This window comes from Marmota flaviventris, chromosome 18, assembly GCF_047511675.1.
Source record: "Marmota flaviventris isolate mMarFla1 chromosome 18, mMarFla1.hap1, whole genome shotgun sequence".
Lineage (NCBI taxonomy): Eukaryota > Metazoa > Chordata > Mammalia > Rodentia > Sciuridae > Marmota > Marmota flaviventris.
The window spans coordinates 11,729,665-11,751,267 of record NC_092515.1 but is presented as its reverse complement, the minus strand read 5'-3'; the positions used below and the strand labels follow the sequence as shown (position 1 = coordinate 11,751,267).

At 47.5% G+C, this 21,603-nt stretch overlaps 2 protein-coding genes across 9 annotated transcripts; one reads left to right on the top strand and one right to left on the bottom strand.

The window, feature by feature from the left end:
- Window positions 1–2,185: 2,185 nt before the first annotated feature.
- Window positions 2,186–17,710, bottom strand: Dmrtc2 (DMRT like family C2). 8 transcript variants are annotated; one of them, XM_071604628.1, is made up of 10 exons: window positions 17,494–17,710; window positions 15,622–15,663; window positions 6,004–6,231; window positions 5,765–5,922; window positions 5,435–5,511; window positions 4,989–5,172; window positions 4,766–4,892; window positions 3,871–3,931; window positions 3,541–3,715; window positions 2,186–2,721 (listed from the first exon to the last, which is right to left on the bottom strand). In XM_071604628.1, exons 2-10 carry the CDS (start codon window positions 15,639–15,641, stop codon window positions 2,609–2,611), a joined length of 1,143 nt encoding a protein of 380 aa, XP_071460729.1. In that variant the 5' UTR covers window positions 15,642–15,663; window positions 17,494–17,710; the 3' UTR covers window positions 2,186–2,608. The 8 variants fall into 8 exon arrangements, with proteins under 8 accessions (XP_071460729.1, XP_071460731.1, XP_071460730.1 ...); XM_071604630.1 differs by lacking the exons at window positions 15,622–15,663; window positions 17,494–17,710 and adding exons at window positions 12,827–12,960; window positions 16,236–16,412; XM_071604629.1 differs by lacking the exons at window positions 15,622–15,663; window positions 17,494–17,710 and adding exons at window positions 9,510–9,616; window positions 12,042–12,128.
- Lypd4 (LY6/PLAUR domain containing 4) lies at window positions 9,870–12,766 on the top strand. Its single transcript, XM_027945830.3, has 4 exons — window positions 9,870–11,193; window positions 11,367–11,510; window positions 11,971–12,297; window positions 12,564–12,766. Exons 1-4 carry the CDS (start codon window positions 11,127–11,129, stop codon window positions 12,764–12,766), a joined length of 741 nt encoding a protein of 246 aa, XP_027801631.1. The 5' UTR covers window positions 9,870–11,126.
- Window positions 17,711–21,603: the final 3,893 nt, after the last annotated feature.

The window sequence follows — 21,603 nt, the reverse complement described above, 5'->3', positions numbered from 1 at the left end:
AACACCATTCCCAACTTTGCAGTGGCAAGTGGGAAAGAGGGTTGTATAGGAAAAACAGTGCTCACAGTCCACTGGCTAAAATCTCGGAGGCTGGTTTTCTCAACTGTGGATGAAGAGTGCTGTACTCAAAGAGGTAGCAATGTGGAAGCATGAACAATTTTTAAAAAAATATTTATTTTTTAGTTGTAATTGGACACAATACCTTTATTTTATTTATTTATTTTTATGTGGTGCTGAGGATCGAACCCAGGACCTCACATGTGCTAGGCGAGTGCTCTACCACTGAGCCTCAAGCCTAGCCTGCATGAACAATTCTTAAATTTACCCCATTCCTAAGGCTGACCTCTTTCAGGAGATCTGCCCGACTCCTCCAGGCACCAATGAGAGGTACTAATGATTTGGAAAAATATTAGCATTGTTGGGGAGGTGGGCTCCAGGGAAATGGAGGTCCCTTCTCATGCCATCCTTTTCCCAAAATTATACTCTCATTTTCTTCCCAAATGAGTGACCCTGGCATACTGGGGACCCTTGGTCAGCCCTGAGTAGCAAAGTCTTAGCATAGTCTGAGTAACAGTGATTCCCTGCTTTGTGACTTCTGTCACTGGGAAAGCATGGCACAGCAAGGCTTAGGCAGGTCTATTAAAGGGCAATCATATATCTAAGTTATAACTAGGGAGTAAAGGAAGATGTCAAGTGGACTTCAGTTCTTTTGATATCTTGCAAGGTCTCCTGAGAAGTGTTGCAGGTTTGTCACTCTGTAATCTGTTAGGGGCCACCTTTGTAAGGCCCTAAATAAGAACAAGCTGTAATTGGACATCATCACTACCAATAAATAAAAAGAGTAAAAAGGGGCATAGGTAACATCAGGAAAAACAGTCAGTGACCAGGCATGTCCTTTGAACTTTCTGTCTGCCCCTTCTAAGGGTGGGTATGGATAGGGTCTCCAGGTCTGCATATCTTTAGAATAGCGTAGCTCATAGGTCTTCATAAGTTTGGAACATCTCAAGGAGACTCAACAGCAGAAGACTAAGAAACAAATGTAGGTAAGCTCTTATTAATGATAGCTTGAGTAGAAAAAGCAAGACATTTTTGAAAAACTTTGATTCATGTCTATCCCCTGGAGATAAGATTCTGTGCTTTATAAAAATTATCTATTAATTCATTTGAGGACTGGAAAGGAGAAGGAATCCTCCCGAGTATTGCTTAGAAAATTTCCCTAAAATTTCAAGCAAGTCACTTTACTTCTTTTAGCCTCTTCTTTTATTAATAAAATGGAAGTAATTCACAACTTACTGAGTTACTGTTAGGATATACGTGTATCAAATATAGTGAATACTTAATAAATGGTAATGATTGTTTGGAAGAATTCTTCCAAGCTTAGACACAGAAACCTCCCTAGTTCAGGAAAAACTCTTTTTGATAAAGACTAACTTGGTGCTTCCTGTCCTGATTGGCCTCAGTTTCTCCATCTGGAAAATGTCATCTTAGTTTAGCATCAAATTGACATTCCATTGACCAAAGCTGGCCTTTGGGTATGTTTTATTTGGCCCACATAAGATATAAAGAAGAAAAATGTGCCAACATTAAAAAAATTAAGATGTTGAACATAAAAAAAAAGTTTCTCAATTTTATTTGAAAAATCAGAAGATGTGGCAACTCTGAGCCCATGTTTCTGCCTGGCAACAATCCACTAGGGCCAAAAATGTCTGCCCCTTTAAGTAAAGCATGTATTTTCAGTTTGCTAGCCTTTACCTCCCCCTTTTAACTCGTTTATATGGTCTGCTCAGTCCTGTAGGTATTTCAATTTATTGCCCTCTGGACAGCAGGAAACTGTTATATGGTCATAATAAGAATTCCAAGTTTGTGCTTATTTGTGGTATTTTAAAAAAATATTTTTTAGTTGCCAGTGGACCTTTATTTATATGTGATGCTGAGAATCAAACCCAGGGCCTCACACATGCTAGGCAAGCACTCTACCACTGAGCCACAACCTCAGTCCTTATTTGTGGTATTTTTTCGTGGTACTGGGGATATATCCAGAGCCTCAGGCATGCAAGGCTCAGTCCTTGTAGTAAATCTTAAATAACTGATTTTCATTATGAGAGGTGAATTGAACAAGTCCTTTCTGTCAGTCAGGATAGACAAGGTTAGGCTATAGTAACAGATAATCCCCAAATCTCAGTACTTAAAACAACAAATGTTTATTTTTTGCTTATTCACACAAACCTAGACACATAATGAAAGTACTCTCCTGTTTTCATATGCATGGAGCAGACATGAGTGCATAGGTATATACAGAACAAGAACTCATGCAGAAAAGTATTTAGATACTGGTCAGCTTAAACTGCACAACTCTTTGTTTCTTGGATACTTAAAAAGATCCTAAGACCCAAGGAAGGGTATGAAAATATCCATCTTTGGCCAAGGAAATGCCCACACTATAAAAGGAACTGAAAGCTAACAAAGCACCTGAAAGCTTTAAAAAAAAATCCTGAAGCTTGTACTATATTAAATTCCATGCAAAAATCTGTAAGTAAAATACCAAATATGCAGTGCCTGTGGGCTATTGGTTTCCTGCCCCAGTGAGGCAGCCTCCACCTCTGGGCTTTTAACTCAGAAGGGAGATGGACCCCAGGCGCCCAATATGCAGAGATACTGAAGGAGCTGGGCTGGGTCGGAGAGAGGGGCCGACAGGTTGGAATCCTCTTCCTCCAGCAGGAGCTACAGGCAGGAAAAGGTAGAACCTGATCATATCCGTTTCCCCTCCCAGCAGATCTCTGTTTACCTCATCTGCTCCACCTCACCCTTGTTCACCTGCTAACTGCACAGACCTCCTCTTGCTGATTTCCTCACCTCCAATCTTGCCTTCTCTAGCCCCTCCATTAAAGCTACCATATTTTTCTTTCTCAAGCTCAGGCTCTCTGGGATATATCTTGCCAAGTTTAGAAACATTTCTTGGCTCCCCTTTGTGCACAGTTGTTTGGGTAAACTCTTAAACCCAGCATGCCGTATCTCCACAATCAGAAGCCTATCTGGCTGCATCTCTCCCTATTGCAGCAATTCCTCTAAGCCAATCCACTATTGGAACAGAAAGGCTCTCAGCCTTCCCTCTCTGTCCACAAATTGAAACTGAGTGTTTCTCACTCCTTAAGAGTTCTATGGTCTCACCACTGAGCCTTGTGAAAGCATCCCTAAGATTCCCTAAGCAGGAAGGAAACCCCTGGAAGGTAGTTATCATCTCTTCCCAGGTCAGACCCTGGTTACTTCTTCAATCCCTTTTCAGACTTCAGCAAGCAGATAGGGTCTGGAGAGAGAACCTTGGGGCTGGAGTCAGGATACATGCTTCCACACTGTCTGGCTATATGCCATTGGAAAAATCTCCACCTCTCTAATTTTCCTTGACATTGGAATACTAGAGGATCTGAGGACATTCAACTTGTTAACCCCTTCCCTCATCTCCATCCCTGATCTCTGCTTGTTCTAGTGACCTCCATTTAGTGCCATTCTTATTCCATCCTCCCCTTTCAGGAAGCAGGTTACCTGGTGGGCCACAGGGGTGGAGCAGGGAAATCCAGGCAGGGTTGGGGGGGACAGAAGGGGTCAGGCGGGGAGCCTGGGATGAATCTTTCAGACCCACAAGGGTCTCAGCTGCCTCCCGCTGCAGCTGCCGCTCTGAGGGGGCAGATGTCCAGGCCAGGCGAGAGGCTCCAGGGGCCTGCAAAGGAAAGGGAAAAAAGCAGACTGGGAATCCCCACTTCTGCCCACCCTGCAGGTGTTCCTCTGCCCCTGGTTCTTTTACAGTTCCTTGCTTTTTCCTTCCCCAGGCTCAACCTCCTCCCTGGGTCTTGGATGCCATTTCTTTCCCAGGACCTGTGGCTGTAGCAGAAGAGAGTCTGGGGTGCCACAGGACTGGAGTATCAGAGTCGAACATCTAGAAACAAGGAGAGATGCCAGGTCATATCAGTCACATAAACAGACATATATACATTTTGATCTGGGAAGCTGAGAGGCTGCTGGGCCACTGGACTTTATGGGCCTGGTTAAATCCTGTTTACTGTCTTAGCCTCCTTTGTTTTCCATAAAATGAAAATTCCTGTCAGTTTTTCCTGCCCAGATTATAGGAAATCATTGGTGTCAGTTTTAAAAAATGGACAAAATACATAGAGGGACTGAGATTATGTCCCTGCCCTACCAGATTCTGGTTTCTCTCCCCCAGTTCCCCTATCCCACCTTCAAGAAGCTTTCTCTAATGACCTCTGGCCTCTTTCCTTGGCCTCTAAGGTTCTTGTCATGGTGGCCTTCCATTTTGCAGGCAATCCTAATTCATCTTATCTGTTTAAGAGGATTTCATAGCTATTTGTTCAAGGTTTTGGGACCTGGGCTAGGTATATTGCATACATTATTGTTAATTATTATGACAACTGAAAGTAATAGCATATCTTATTTGCTAATAGAAAAACAGGCTCAGAAAAATATGGACATTTATTCAAAGGTTCACAGCTAAGAAATACTAGAGTTAGGAGAACTCTGCCTCACCTATTAGCCTGAGACCTTTCTTTTTTTTTTTTTTTAATATTTTTTAGTTGTCAATGAACCTTTATTTTATTTATTGATACGTGGTGCTGAGAATCGAACCCAGTGCCTCACACATGCTAGGCAAGCACTCTGCTACTGAGCCCCAGCCCCAGCCCGAGACCTTTCCTTTTTTATCATCCATCACAGAGTCAGGCTCAGAATAAATATACATCCTTCTTTCTCTACTCACGTGTGGGGCAGGCCAGGGGGTCCTTGGGGCTCTCCAGAAAGAGGAGCTGTCAGTACTGAGCGAGATCCTGGGAAGGTTGGGAGGGACCCGTGGGTGGGCAGCCAGAGGGAGGTGCCAGGGTCAAAGCCTAAGGTGGGTAAGAAAATGCAGAGCTCTTCATTTTCTGATAGTGGCAAACTGGCACACAAGTATCTGTTGAATGAATGTTGAACTATCTTCCTACCAGGGAAGGGATGTAGAGGGACAGCAGGTTCTTGGCATAGCAAGCGGCATACCACTGGAGGTGGCATGGAGAGGCCTGGAGGCAGCCAGTGCCCTGGTCCCCAAGGGCCAGGAGGCACTGGAGTCCAGGGTAAAGGTAAGGCTTCTGGGGGACGGCTGAGCAGCAGAGGCCCACAGGAGTTCTCCTGAAAGGGCAGAGGGCATAGGTTAGAGTTAGGTACAAGGCTGGAGAAGGAATGGGTATATTCTGGGATGGTTGTAGGACCCCTAAATGGTGGTGGGGCACTTAAAAGTCCAGTACTGTCATTTTGCTCACAAAAGTGACTTGCCCATGATTACCCAGTAAGTTAGGGTAGGGGCTAGTATCAGGTGTTGAGGGCACAGAGGAAGAAGTCTCTGCAGGACTTAGGCTGGGAGCTACTCTCTCAGGGCACAGGCTTTCCTTACCTTCCCAGGAGGTGTCAGTGCCAGTGGGACTGCCCCATGGGGGCTCTGAGGCTGGGGTGCTATGTTCTCCTTTCCAGCTGTGAGGGACCAGAGAGCTCTAGTGAGTCTTTTCTTTTGACCTCTGTTTTATCCCAGCCCCATCTGAGTTCATATGTCCCTCTGACCATGTTCTACCTGCAGATCTCACTGTATCCTCACAACATTTGATCACATTTTATAGTTGGGGTGACTTTGCCCAGGGTCAAATATCAATTCAGTGGCAGGACTCTCTTCTCCACTTATGCTTTCTATACCCAAATCCCTGTCCCATTCCCAGTCAGAGACACTCACAGGGGACCCCTGGTCGAGTGGCTCCTTTCTTGACACCGGTGGGAGCTTTGAGAGGGGCTGTTCCTCTCCTCATCAGTCCCTGAGCCACATGCCTCTTTAGCTGTGCCTCTTGCTGCCTGCGCAAGGCGACCTGGGCAGCCATGACCCTTCGGCGCTCCCTAAAGTGTGTGTGGGGGTGCAAGTCAAAAGTCAGCCACCCTTTAGAGGAAGCCCATCCTCTTCCCGTCCCTTATACTCACAGGATAAGGACACATTTGTGACACTCGCAAGCCTGAAAGAGGCAGAGGCGCTTGTGGCCCTTGAGGTGGGCAGTGACACCATGGTTGCGGCAGCGGGCACAGGTTGGAGAGCGACTGACAGCTCTTCTGGGGATAAGCTCTGTGCTCTGGGGGGCTCTGGTCTCACCTCCCAGGACAGAGTCAGCAGGGCAGTGGTGTACAGCAGGTGTTTCACTGGGTTCCATGGATCTAGGGGCAGGAGTGGCAGTTCAGGATGGGCATGTGGTCCCTCCCCTAAGTAACCCTAATCTAACCCTTCTGCCTTGAAGAGGCCACACCATGGTTCTCCAGCCTGACCACTCTGGACTCAGCTTTCACCTCATGACCTTTCTCATGGATCTTCCTAAGAACCCCCTGCCCTGGCCTTTCTTAGGTATATGTTCAATGCAGACATCATTATCTTGCTCATCTACACACTTTCCCATGACAGAACTCAGTCTGAGGCATATACATGTCCTCCCAGGATCCCCCTCAATGGTATCTGCACCCCCTTTCTACAAACATCCCATTCCATCCAAGAATTCTTCCTGGCATCATTTTCAACAGTTGTCATCCTATGGCTTGCATTTATCTAATCCCTAAAAATATTTTTATGCCCTCCTCAATTCTTAGTCCCACAATACCCACAATTCAGAATTCAGTCTGCCCTTCACACTCCTCCAGTCCGATTTTGTTCTACGTTATTCTAATGAATTCCTTGCTCTTCTTTCCTTTTGTTTTTGAGCAGTGCTGGGGGATAGAACCCATGGCCTCATGGATGGTAGGGAAGTCCTCTACCACTAAGCCACATTCCCACCCTGCTCCTTGCCCTACTTTCAATAGTTATTTTAATTCACGCATTCCTTCACTGGACAGGTTACTGAGTTCCAGCCATGTGCGAGGCCCTGATCAACACCAAAATTCTTCAACTGATGGCGTCAATTTCTCCACTGCATCTAGAAGGCATCCAGTCTTTCAGGCGAACCTGTGCAGTCGTGGCTGCACCCAGTGCTTAAGCCCCTGTACCCACTAATAACAATTAATCTCATGCATCCTCCCCTCCTTATGCAACCTTATCTCTCATGCAACCCCTTCCAGCAGCCATCCCCCCAAACACTGGACTTGTGGCTCCGCCCCGCTCCAGCGTCCCTGGGAGGCGGCAGGGCACGAGAACGCGCCCAGGGGCCCGCGGGGTGGGGGAAGGGAGAAGAGAGGCACGAGGAGCGCGAGGGGAAGGGCGAGAGGATGCCTGTGGGGAGATCCAGTGCCAAGTGAGAGGGAGCAGAAGGAACAGGGAGGGGGGTCGTGTTCGCGCCCCGGTCCGTGGTTACCACAGCCGCGAGAGCAGAGTCAGACTCAGACAGGAGGTGGCCAAGGGAAAGGACGAGAAAGTGGCTAGAGGAACGGCTGCGCTCGCGCTGGTTTTCCCGCCCCTTATCACAAGGGCCAATGAGCTTCAAGCACCGCCTACTGCTGTTCAGGCCGGTGGCCAATGTGCTTCGAGATCCGTACGTTGATGGCCCGCCCCTTCCCTCTTGCCCACTTCTCCGCGCGCCAGACCATCAGGCCAGCCAATAGCGCGTCGAGCTGAGTCTTGCCCTTCCCCCCATGGCCTGCCTTCTTAGATTGTTCTTCCTCTTTTGGAGAAGGTGACCAATGGGGCGTCGAATACTGCCTCCCGGACCGAGGTTGGCCCACCCCCCGCCCCCAGGAACAGTAGGCTCGGCCCCGCCCCCAGGCGTTGACCAGACTGTGGGCGCATGCGCAGTCTCATTTCTGGCCTGCGCTCCGGGCTTTGCCTTCGCTGCTGATCCTCGCTGCGTGAACTTGCTTGTTCTTTTTCACTTCTCTTCCGGTTTCCCAACTCCGAATCTATGCTTTGCCTCTGATGCATTTCCCCAACCTGTGATTTCCCTTTTTCCTTCCAGGGTCTCACCTTCTCAAGTTGAACCCCTTGTCTCTCTGTCTGACCTTCTTTCTGTTTGTTCAACTTGCTGCTTTTTGGACCCATTTTCTTCTGGTTATTTATTCCCTGATAACCTGCGTCCCTTTCTTGCATTCTTTGCCTCCAGAGACGCGCGTCTGTACTTTTTCTTCGAGGCCCTCTGCCCTCTGCCCTCTGCGTGCCTCTAGGGATTTCAACTGTTCCCAGGACTCTTAATGGTAGCCTTCCCCCGTTTCCCTAACACCCATTTCACACTTTCCTTCCCCATCCTCTCTGTATGATCCCCTTTTCTCTGTCCATCCCACCCTGTCTCCTTTTCTTTCATTCACTGTTTTGAGTGCCTCACTCCTCATTTCCTACCTTTTTGCTGTGCTGTCCCTGCTGGTCCTTTGTCTCCCTGCAGGGTTCCAGTCCATCAGGTTGCTTCTCCTCTCTGTAGGTTTGTTTTTTCGTAGGGGTAGCATCCCCTCTGACCACTCCATCCTTTGTTCTTTCGGGGTTTCATTTCAAGTCTGTTCTGACTGTATCTCCACTTGTGCTTAGGTTGTTCTATCCTGTCGTTTTGCCTCAAGGGCTGGTGTGTGCGATTTTCTCTGGTTGGAATAACACCTCTATGTAATCCTTTATTAGCCTTCATTTCCTCTTCCCATGTCCCTTCTTTTCTGTGGACCTTAGCCTCTTTTCTGCAGTATTCTGGGCCACAAACCCTGCGGATCTGTGGCATTCCAGGCTTGAAAAGTGACCTCCAGCTGGACTGCTGTGCAGGGAGCCATATTAGATAAAATTGAAAGGTTGTTTGGGGTCAACTTGGGGGTGGTGAGGTGGGGGAAGGCTTGAATGCCAGCTAAACAACTTGAATTGGATCCTCTAAATGGAGAAGGGAAAGGGAGAGAGGAACCAACATTTATAGAGTTCAGCATTTGCCTGTACTTTATATTAATAATCTTATTAATCTTCACAATGATCCTGTAAGATATATTATTAATACATTTTATTAATGAAAAAGCAGGCTCAAGAGTTCAACAAATTGTGGAAGATCGCATAGCTGGTAAGCGGCAGGATAAAGATTCCAGCTTTGGTCTCTCTTTGCGTGCAAGACCTATGAACTTCATACCCCATCCTACATTGTTTTAGTTATTTCCACTAATCCTTCTTCCCCCTTTCATTCCCTAACCTTCCTATATACAGTCATTCTAAGGTGCTTAATGTGTATCTTTTGGTTTGTGTGGATTGTCCCGAAATTGTGTAGAGTTTTTTTGCATATTTTCAAATTTATGCCCATGATATTATTATTTACTACTTAAAATAATCACATCTGTACTTTTATGACCCATGCACATACACAAGTGTACATCTAATCAGTTGCTTCTAACTGCCATGATATTGTGTGGTGTATATCCCTTCATGTTGTGTGTTCAGTTGGTCTCAGGAAGGGATGTGCCTATTGCCTCTGCTTATCCATCACAATAATGCTTGTATCCTCAAAAACCTAAGGGTGGAAATTTTTGTATCGAGGATATACCAGAAATGCATATTTACATACCTAATTTGATTAAATATTGTCAGACTTCCTTCTGCAATGCTGTGTTGGGCCTGAGACACTGATCAGAACTCTCAACTCCTCTGTTCCTCAGGATCTGGAAAAGAACCCTATCCACCATCCCACCAACCATCACATGAACAGCAGTGCACAAGGACCCCTTTATCCCCACATTGCTGCCAAAACTTGTCTGTTTCCAGCTTCCTGATTATAGTCAGTCCAAGAGATGTACAGTTTGAGGAGGCTGCATTTCTCTGATTATTGCTAGGTGTGTTTGTTAGCCTTTCTTGCTTGCTTGTCGGAGGACTGCCTCTACATATACTTGGTCCATTTTCCTACAGGGGTGCTGACTTTTTCTGGTTGATTTTCAGGAGGTCCTTGGCTATTCCTCCAGCCCCCCTTATTGGGGATTGAACCCAGGGCCATAAGTGTGCTAGGCAAGTGCTGTATCACTGAGCTGCACTCCCAGTGCTGCATTATGTATATTCTTATGCTAATTTTGGCATTTTCTATTACTTTAAAAGTTTATTCACTGCATCTGGGTTTTCAAATTTATCAATGTAGAGTTGTTAATGATACTTTTATTATTTATAAAACATCTGCTGTCACTTCCCATTTTTCATTCTTATTTTATTTGCATCTTTTCTCTTGAGTACATTTGCCAGATAATTATATTATTAATCTTTTCAAAGAATGAACATTAGGGTTTTTTTTTTATAATAATGTGTGTTGTTGTTTACTGTTTCATTGATTTCTGCCATCCTTTTTATTTCTATTCTTATTTTGGGAGTGTGTGCTTCATTTTTCCTTATACAACCTCTTGAGCTAATTCATGAACATATTTATTTTTCAATGTTTCTTTTTTCCTGATAAATTTATTTAAAAATATAGGTTTACTTGTAAATACTATTGTATCCTAAAATTTGGTATGTTGTTTTTTTTTTTAAAAAAAAAAAACACCCAAATCTCTCAATTGTGAAATGATTATTGGCTCATAGAAAGTTGCGAAAATAATACATGAAGTACCTTGAACCCTTCCTCTAGCTTCCTCGTGGGGACATGTTATATAACTATAGCATATGAGTGAGAAATAGAAATTGGTACAATACTCTTAACTAGTCTACAGATGTTATTGAGTTTTCAGTGGATTTGGCATGTACTCGTGTGTGGTATGCATTATAATATTATTCAGTCATAAATATTTTCTAGTTTCTTTATTGAGCCAAGTGGTGTGTAGTAGTCTTTTGATTGACTTCCACTCATAGGAATTGTGAGCATCCATTTGTTTTTCTGCTGTCATTGTGTCTGACTGGAGAACAGCCTGTGCAATAGTGGTCCTTCAGATCTGACCAAGGCTAGTGGGAGGACCTAAGTGGGAGAATTAGAGCTGTGCTTTGAGAAGCTGATGTGGTGGGAATGGGTTAGATTGGAGGGGAGACCATGGAAATGGGGAGGCTGTGTTCCTGAAGTCCTCAAGTAACTGATGCAGTCAACTTTCTGCTCCAGAAACAGTGACCCAGAAGTGGGTGAACAGAGAATTTAGGGACTGCCAAGAACTGAATTTGGAACCCACGCTGAAATTGGTTTCAGACTGACTTTTAGCATACAGGACACAGGACCATGGGACCCCAGCATTTGAGACCTGTGCATCTGCTCTGCCTCCTAGGGGCCATCTCTTCTCTACCTTGTATGTCTTTGGGGGGCTGAATGCTATTAAGACCTCAAAAGGTGGGAGGCTGGATTCATGTCATTTGGGGAAGGAGGGCTGGGTATCTAGGTCCAAGGCTGAATTCTTGGTTGGAACTCAGGGCCTGAGAAGGTGATGTGGGGCAGATGCCTGGAAGTTCATTCTCTTTTTAGGGGCTGATACTCTTTTGTGCTATGAAGCAAGAGCCTCAGCATTCAGAGCTGTTACCTTCCATAACTGGAGGTGGTTTCTGATGAGGAGCATGGTGTGTAAGCTGAGAGAAGGCTGTGAGGAGACACTAGTGCTCATTGAGTCAGGTGAAGTGGGGTGGGTTTAATAATCTCCTTCTGCTCACTCTTCTACCCCTAGCTCCACTCCCAGCACTCAGGACTAGAGTTCCAGATATTGACGTCATTGTATGTTTGGGAATATGTCAGGACACTGGCAAGAGCAGTGATGGTCCCAGCTGTTTATAGTGTGGGCTGATTAACAGCACAAAATGGAGATGGGCAGATCTTGGAGGAGGGGGAAGTATGGGGTAGAGAAAGGGATGGGACACAGGGAAGAGCAGAGGGACCCCTGTAGGGAGAAGGTTAAAGAGACAAAGATGGAGACCTCAGCATCTGAGCCTCATGCAGCTGCAGTGAGTGAACATGGGGAAGAAGCAAAGGTGTCGGGGTGGGCAGAGGGCACAGAAAGCACAGGGATGAGGGAGAAGGGTGGACTTTGGTGAGGCCAATGACACTGATCCGAACTCTCTAATCCTCTGCTCCTCAGGGACCAGAAGGGGAGTTGTGGGGTTTAAAGGCTGCACTTCAAGCTTATCTTATCATCAGCAAGTCTCCTACCTTGTTTCACCTCCTGGAGTGTCCATTGCCTCCTATAGTCATGTTTGCCGGACCTTTCTCTGCAATAACCTCACCAACTTGCAGCCTTTTCTGAGGCTCAAGGCCAAATCTGCTAAGTCTACCTCAAGTTCTTCAAATACTTGCCCAACGTGTGTGGGCAGGCACAATGAGGAGTGTCTTCCAAATTTTGTCTCCACTGAGACTTGTCCCTCTGTTGCCCATAGCTGTTTCAGTTCCACCTTCAAATTTCAGGCAGGTGAGAGGAGAGGAACTTTGTTTATCAAATGCTTGCTGTATGCCAGGTGCTGTTAATGACTTAAAACAAACCTCTGAGAGAGGCTGATGGGGTCTGGAGATGGGATTCTGGGTAGAGGGGACCAGTCACAAGAATTCCAAGGAGGAAGGGGTAAGGTGCCTGGTGGGTTAGTCTCTGGTGGGAAAAGGAGGTGTCCTGGTTTGTGAGGAGCTTCTGGATAATGGCTCTCTTGAAACGTCCCTGAATCTTCCCTTTCTTCCTTATAGGGACGCTCAATACCACCTTCCTCATCTTGGGCTGTGCTCGTAAATATCAGAATCTCTTATCAGATTTTCATCATATTGGAAGTATCAAAGTGACTGAGGTCCTCAACATCATACAGAAGTCCCAGACTGTTGGTGCGGGGCCCTCTAGTCAAGATCCTTCTTGGGGCATTCTCTTAGGCCTCCTGCTTGTCTTCAGGTACTGACCATCCAGCTGTATCAACACCCAGACCCCTTTGATTAACCAAATAAAGTTGTGGAGTTACCCTTCTGCTTTGTCCTGTGGTCCATGAGAGTATGGAGATGTGGAAGGTATGAGGAGAGCCAGCTATGTCTAGGGAGCGGACAGGTTGGCCTGATAAAATGGCGTGTCATGCCCAGTTGCCGGGGGAACATTTTTCTGGAATAAAGGGAAAATAAGGACATTCTTTGATGAAGAAAATTATTACTGTCTTTAACGAATAGCTAAAAGGCCAGGTTCAGTGGTATATGCCTGTAATTCTAGTGATTTAGGAGGCCAAGGTAGGAGGATGTCAAATTTGAGGCCAGCCTGGGTGACTTAGTGAGACCCTGTCTCAAAAAAAAAAAAAAAAAAAAAACTGGGGACATAGCTCAGTGATAAAGAGCCCCTACCAGTTTCAACCCCTAGGTACCAAAATAAATAAATACACAAAAAATAACAGAAGACTGAAAACTTCAGAAGGAAAAAGAACAAGAGAATGGGTAAAAATAGAATTAATCATAATATACTGTCCTTTATCCATGAGTTTCTTAGATCATTGTATTATTGATAAAAAAAATTACAGTAATATCTAATACGGTGCTGAATACATGCAGTGGAAAAAAAATTAAGAATTGTTGAACATTTTCTCATTAATTTATAATAGCTTTGGGTTGGGGTTACAGCTCAGTGGTAAAGTGCTTGCTTAGAATGAGTGAGGTCCTGGGTTTGATTCTCAGCACCACATAAAAACAAATAAATGAAATAAAGGTTAAATTTTTTAAAAAAATTATAATAGCTTTATTGAGCTATAACACACATGCCATAAAAGCCACCTATTTTAAGTGTCTAACTCAACGGTTTTAGGTATCCATAGAATTGTACACCACTACTAACATCCATTTTAAAAGTTTTATCAACTCCACAAGAAACTCTATATTCATTAGCAGTCACTCTCCCATTTCCCCCCAAATCCCATAATCCTAGAAAACCGCTAGTGTTTTCTGTCATATATATTTGCCTATTCTGGAAATATTAATCACATATAATTGAATCATATTAATCACATTAATCATATAATCTAATATAATTGTGGGAGGTTCTTGTGGTCCATCTGGTGAGTCCAGGTAGTCACAAGGTCCTTTCTTTGTAAGTGAGAGAGGGAGGCAGGACAGACAGAAGAAGCCAGAGGTGTGGGGCAGAAGCAGAGCAGAGAGCCTTCAGGGGCCACTTGCTTTCTTCAAAGATGGAGTCGGGCCCACAGGCCAGGGAAGCTAGAAGCTGGAAAAGGTGAGGAAACTGATTCCTGTGGAGCCAACAGAGGAATGCTGCTAATGGACACCTTGGTATCTGCTGTTGGAGCCACTGTGTGGGAGTTAGTCTGTACCAAGAGCACCAGGACACCAAGGCAAGAGCAGTCACCGTGTGTGATCTGATGCTGTGTTCATGCAGAGGAGCCTCACTAGAGCTGAGTCAGGCTGGACACTCCGAGGGTCTCTTCCTACTTCTCATCTCAGCACAGACAGTTCTTGGCATTAGGAGAGTGTCCCTGAGCTTTAGTACATTGACCTCTTAATATCCAGAAAAGTGATGGCCTGATCCAAGTGAACCTACAGGAAAACGTCACGCTTCCCAGTCTTCAGGGAAGGAGTCAGAGCAGTGGTCCATGTATGTGGAAGAGACTGCAGTGGACATTCTGGGCCCCAGGTCAGGGAGGAGACCCTTTGTCCCATCACCATGGAATCTGGAGAGCCCCATGTGGGGAGCCCTGAGCCTCTGCCCTGGGTGCTGGAGTGTGCAGAGGAGACACCAGGCAGGGAAGGTGATGGGAGGGCAGGGCTGGAGCCTCGGGCAATGCCTGAGGCCCTTGTTCAGGGCCTGAGTTTGGGTCTGGCCCTGTCCCCTGATTACTCTGACAGTCCCATGTCCCAGAAGAAGCGAAGATGTCCTGAGTACTGGCCTTTGAGTAGGAAAGAAATCAGTGGCCACAGTCAGCCACCCTGGGTCCCTGGAGTGTGAGGGCCACTGAGTGCTCTGCTGGCTGCAGGGCCTTGGGACCCTCACCCTTCCCTGTGGACAGACCTGACCTTTGCCCTGGCTCCCACCTCCCAGCTCCTGTCTCCCAGGAAGAGAAACCCTGTGGGAGCAACTTAGAGACCACGATTCCCCTGCGTGACACAGGAGAGAGCTGACCTGGAACTTGAGGAGAGTGTCTGCCAAGAGACGTTCCCATATGAACCAAAAGAGCAAAGGAGGGAAGTGGGTCTTTATTCAGGCCTTTCCAGGTAACCTATAGGGGCCCTTCCCTCTCCCTGGAGCCCCTGCTCCTGGGCACGGGCAGCCTAGTTATGGCCATTCAGAGCCCAGGGCAGCCTGTCTGGGTCTCCAGAAACCCAGGGAACCCCACCTCCTCCAGGTGCCAGAGTCTCCCAGGGCTCAGGCGCCACCATAGAGGGTCTGGGGTTCTAGTGGGACCCTCCCTCAGCCCATAAGCAGCATTGTCTGGTGGGAACTAAGAATCCACATGAGCTTGGCTATGGACCCAGCAGTAGCTGTCCAGGTCAGGGTTTAGTAATTCCTGAAAAAAACAAGAGTCCTCTGACCCTGTGTCCTTCTGAGAACAGGGATCAGAGACTCCTAGGCCCTGGCCCCCCTGGGACTGCTCTGTGCCTGCTCCTGGCTGGGCTCAGTGGCTCCTGTTCCCAGGCCCCTCCCTCCCCTGCTCACCACCCTGATCCTGTTTTGGCTGCTGTTTCCTGGAAATCTCAGGAAGGTGTGGGGAGGGGCAGCTCCTGGGTCCCCGCTGGACAGTGGGCCAAAATATTTCTCACCTACACTCACCTGGTAGATGGGAACAGCATCTCTGAGGCTAGGGACAAGGGCCTGGGCGGGGGAGGGAGAATGGACATCAGTGTCAGTGAGGGACAATCATCAAGGCTGAGACTCCAGTGAGCAGGTGCTGGATGGTACCTGGAATGTTCTGGTCTCTGACTGTTATGTTTCTTGTCCGGTCAGCGGCGGTGACTTAGATTAAAGCAGCCCGCGCAGGAAAGAAACATCAATCAGGCACCGATGGAAACGCCTGTCAGTCAGCAGAACCCCCTGGCCAGTCCTGGATCTCAGCCAGCTCCCCTGACCAACTCCAGCGGGACAAGGGACCCTAAAAATCCCTTTTCCTGTCCCAAGCCCTTCCCTTCCTGCCATGAGCCCTGTAAAATCCCAGTCCAGTGGAGCTCCCACGCGCTTTCTCCTCAGCCCCTCCTCCTGTCCACTCTGTGGGTCTGATGGAGTTCTGCCTGGGAGTCGCAATAAAGCCTTGTTTGGTGGCCTTTTTAAATCTGCCTCCTTTGGTTGCTGCCCGCCTTGCCCGATCTTACATTTCTCACGACTAAAACACTCAAGGTCACTCCAGGTGTCCTGGGCTGCATGAAATAATCACACAGAGACACAGATACCTTTTTCTTTGGGTCCTGTGATGGCTCCTCTGACCTTAGGGGTCCGTGGGAAGAGAGAGAGGAGGAGCACTGCTGAACCCTTTTATTGGGGAGAAGCCATTCAAATGAGGCAAGGGATCAGATTTCAGGGGCTGAGTCTAGCTTCCTGATGTCTGTTGTCAGCAGGTTGACTGACACCTAGGAAGGCCACACCCAAAGGCAGAGCAAGAGAAGGGGACAAAAAAAGGGAGTTTCCATGGAACATTCTATCCCAAACAGGGCAAAGGGGTAGGATTACAAAAGAATAGGTTGAGTGTCACTCAACCCCAGGGGTATGCCTACTCAGAAGACTGGCCTTGCTATCCGAGTGGGGTAGGGGGTGGGGGGAGACCGAGTCATGAGTCATGGCACTACCGCATCAGAGTACAATGATCTTTAGATCCCAGTGGTGCATCAGGACTGGAAGCTGTGGTAACTCAATGCAGCTCCCCACGTCTGAAAGGACAGAGCTTACTTCCCTGTGTCTGCTTTAGTCCCTTCTTCTCAGGAGTTACCAGCTCTGGGTCCTGAGCACTGACGTCCACTTCTGGACAGACACCCCAGTTTCTGTCCAGACTCTGCTCCCCCCATCATTAACCCAGGGCCACTGACAGTCGCTCCCAGCATCCACTCTGCACCTGGTAGCCTCTAGGACTCCCCTGAACATATGGAGGAAAGCAGGGTGGGCTCAGGACACAGTTATGAGTGGCCAAGCCACTGGCCAGGGCCAGACTAACCTTGTCCTGGTCCAACATGAGGGGGTGCTGTTTGTGCTGTGTTGGGATTGAAAGTGCCTCTACCCTGAGCCAGCACAGCTGGGTCCCCTGTATGGAGGGTTGTTGGGGGTCTTGACAGGGAGGTGAAGCAGTGTCCCTGCCGTGAGCATCCAGGTGTCTGTGCCAATGTCTGAGGCTGGTGGCTGCAGACAGTGTCTACTGCTCTAGTTGCCTTTCTATTTGGAGGGTGGCCCTGACAGAGCTGTTCACACTGATTTTCAAAATACAATGGCCTCTGGTGATTAACATAGTAAAGAGAACCCCTGAGCTTTCCATCCCCCTTCATCAGCTCCAGGTCACTCAGAGTTTCCTGTTGGTGAGCTTCTGTCTGTCTTCTGTGTTCTGTTCCCATCGGGTTCCCCATGAAGCCCTGTGTCCCCTGTGAGGGTCATGTCCTCCCCAGAGGGCACCAGCAAGACTGTGCTCCACCTCCCACCCTCTTTCAGGGAACTGTCCCCTCTTACCTGCCAGCAGGATCCCCTGCCAGGGGATGCCCCCTCTGCAGGGACAGGCTGAGGGGGGCTGCATGGTCCCTGCTGCTCTGTCCCCTCTGTGGAAGGAGCTTCACTGAGACCCGCTGGGAAGCCCAGGTCCAGGCCACTCAGCCCTGCTGCCTGCTCCTCTCTGAGCTCAGCCTCCTCCCAGGGCAGGAGCACTTTCCTGGGTCACAGGGCTGGGGGCGGGGTCTCTGTGGAGGAACCTCTCTGTCCCCTCCCTCTCAGTCCTGCCTCCTGTCCCTTCTGCTTTCCCTGTTGGGTTTCACTACTGCATGCCACACCCTGAGGAGCAAGGCAGGTGGGGACGCTGTCCCCTGAGAGAAGTGGCTCACCCAGCACTGGCCTCAGCTGTGTCCTGGCCTCAGGGCTCTCAGCACCACACAGGGAGCCCCTGGGGTCTCCAGCTTGGCCTCTGAGTGGCTATCTCAGGACTTCATAAGCTTTCTGTTCTGGGGGGGAGGACTGTGGTAGTGCACGTAGGTGACCGTAGGCTCTGTGGTCCTCAGGGAGTGGTTTTAAGGAGACCCTCCCTCTCCATTTTTTTTGGTAGAGCTGTGTCTCAGGCCTGCCCATGCCTTCCTTGGGTGGCCTCTGTCCTCTATCTAGTGATTCTCCTGTGGTCACCCTGACTTTTTCTATGGGTGATGCCAGGAGGTAAGGGCTTCCTCAGAGACCTCTGGCAGCTCAGGGTCCTCACAGGCCCAGGAAGGAGTGGGGGGTGGGAGCCGAGGAGGTTCGTGGGAGTCTCCCTGGCCTATTGGGGATGGAAATCAGGCCACATTTCCACCTCCTGAGCCAAAGCCTGGTCCAAGTGTCAGAATCCATTTGCCAAGTGTTGACTGTGAGTCCCATGTCGCCCCCTGGTGGTCATGAGGAGAACTGTGGCCAGTGTCAGGGACGGTAGCAGGCATACTGCCCAGGGTCCAAATGGTGAGAGCTGACCCTGACCCTGGTCACAGGTAGCTCTGACCTACAAGCTGCAGGGTGGGTCCTGTTCACTGAGGGTCCCCAGATTTTCTGTCCAACACAGGGTGAGTCTAGTGAGAGGACGGGAGCTGTCCTGGGGACTCCTGCTCCAGAGTAGGAGAACTGTACACCCAGGGGATGGGCAGCCTCAGGAGGGGCCATCTGTTCCTGAGGGTTCAAAGGAAGGGCCTCCAGAAGTGTCTCTTGAGGCTTGGGGTGTAAGCACTGGCTTTGTGAGCTGGGTCTGCAGTTGGCTGGTTTGTTTCTTGTCTTTAAATCTTTGGATCTTAGCCCAAAGGGCCTGCGGGGTTTTCATGTGAGTATTTTGAAGATTATTTGGCCAGATGCATAACACAGTCTCTCATCCCAGATGTTCAGGAGGCAGAGGCAGGAGGATCGCTAGTTTGAGGCCATCCTGGGCAACTTAGTGAAATCTTGTCTCAAAATAAAAAATGAAAGTCCAGTGGTAGAGTGCCCCTGGGGCCAATCCCTAGTCCCGCATACCTATCTCTCTCTCTCTCTCTCTCTCTCTCTCTCTCTCTCTCTCTCTCTCTCTCACACACACACACACACACCAAAAAAAAATCTGAGCAGAATGGGTGTATTTTATACATCTTTCCTGAAGACTTTTTGTTGGGAAATATTTATAATAAAAATGTACTATATTAGCCCTTTTAAATGTGCAAATACATGCCACAATTCCATTCAAATATATAACAACTACTACTATTTCCAGGATTTTTTCATTACCTGCACTAAAACTCTAACCATTAAGCAATCAATTCTCAGGACCCCGTAGCCTCAGGTAACCCTGAATCTATTTCCTATCTCTATGAATTTGCCTATTCCAGATATTTCATATAAATGAAATTATATAACCACATACCATTTTGCTTCTTGTTTAGTCATGTTTTCAGGTTTACCTAGATTGTAGTGTGCATCAGAACTTTATTTTTCATGGATAATTAATAATCCAACATATGTGTAAGCCATGTTTATTTATGTATTCCTCTGTTGATGGACACGGGGTTGTTTCCACACCTGCCTGTTGTGAAGAATGGTGTGGCGAGCCTTAGCCTGGGGGAGCTATGGCAGTCCCTGTTTCCCATCCTGTGGGCATGTGCCCAGCCGTGGGAGTGCTGGGTGGATGGGCTTCTGCCTGGCTCTGGCAGGAAGTGCCCAAGTGTTCTCCACAGCGCTTCAGAGTCCCTGGGCTAATGTAGGAAGGTGTGGAGTCATTGTGATTTTGTCAGATGTCATTGTGATTTTGATTTGTTTCTATAGTGACTAATGACACTGAGCATCTTGTCATGTGCTTATTGGCCATGGGAACATCTATCCAAGCCCTTTGCCATCCCCCTTCTTTTTTACTACCAGGGATTGTTTTGAGGGGCACTGTACCTCTGAGCTACACCCCCAACCCTTTACATGTATTTATTTATTTTTCTTTTGAGACAATTGCCCAGGCTGGCTTCAAACTTGTGAATCTTGTGTCTGACTCCTGAGATTACAGATGCCCAATACGTGGCTCCTTGGCCTCTTTTAAACTTAGGCTATGCTTTGGTTACAGATTTGTATTTGTTCTTTATATATTCTAGCATGAAACCCATATCACATATATGATTTGTAAATAATTTGTTCCATTCTGTCATTTCAAATTTTTAACTTATTCCCTTGTTATTTTATTAGTAATTTTGTTTCAAGCCTATGGGTCAATACTTATTTACAAAAACAAGTTCAGTCTTTTATGGTAAATACTTTTAGGCTTTTATTTTATTTTTTTAAAAATTGTTTGTGGTGCTGGATGGATCCTAGCGTCTTGTGCATGTGAGGTAAGCACTCTGCCAACTGAGCTATATCCCCAGCCCACTTTTAGGGTTTTAAAGAATAAATTCATTGTCACATTTGAACGTCTTTACAAGTGAGGATCCATTGCCCCTCTGCCTCCCGCTTCCTGGAAGGTGCCTCTCCCCCTCTCTCTTTCCAGAAGCAGAGGATTTTGTGTCCTGGGCATTTTTCTTTCTCTCCCAACAGCTCAGAGGACTGGGGCAGCTTATCTTCCTTCTGTTGTTCTTCTCTGTGCAGAGTTTCTGCTAAACCTGCTCTTCTTGGAGTTGCTGCTACTCTGTCCCTCGAGCACATGGACAAGCTGGTCACTGTCACTAAAGCAGTTGTGTTGGTAGAGTTTGTGCAAAACCTTTAGAGTTCTGAATACTAAGCCTGAGAGGAGCTCCAGCCGCTTTCCTTACTTTCACAGATTCTGATCCCATGTTACCACCAAATCATGATGAGGATTTCCCTGTCCAAACACGAAAGTGGACATTCTGATCTACTCATGACATTCTCGGAATGGAGACATTTTCAGACTTGGTTTTTCTGTGCCATCAGTTTTGCTCCATGGAAGTCCTTCCTCATGTCTTTTTGCTGGCACCCATCTGAGGATACCCAGCTAAATCTCCTCTATAACACAGTGAGGCAGCTGCTCCCACAGCTGGATGTGGCCCAAGGAGCTCACTGGGACCAGGCAGTGCCCAACAGACCTGAGCATAGGTGGCTGCTTTCCAATGGGGGTTCAGCTTCCAGAAGTTCCCAGTACCTGTGAGCAGAGTCAGAGGCAGAGAAGGCAGGACTCCAGGGAGAACTGGAATTGTACAAAAAAGACAAAAAAGAGTGTGAGTCTCTCCATATCCAGCCCCTCAGCCACCAGTCAGGGACCCTGTGGACACAGAGATAGTCCAGGCTCAAGGAAAGCCCTGGGGAGTGCCTAGCTGCAGTGGGTGGCACTGTTGGCCCTGGAGTGGGGGTAGGAGCTGCATTTAGTAATATAACAATTTCAAAGAGGAAGAGCACAGTCATTTCCACCAGAACACAACATTATGGATGGTATGTGAGCAGAAAAGCCTCCCTCCGATCACCTTAAAAATGAGAACTTGTAAGGAAAATAGTACCATTATTGGTACTGTGATGCGTGTTCTGTTCTTCGAGAAGCCTGTGAAGCCACATTTTGCAATTGTCTCTTAAGGAGATGGGAGAGCTGTCCACACGATGTGGACTTAAGTGGACTGTGCTGTCCATATAGCTGCCATACATTCGTGTGGCTCACCCTCTCTG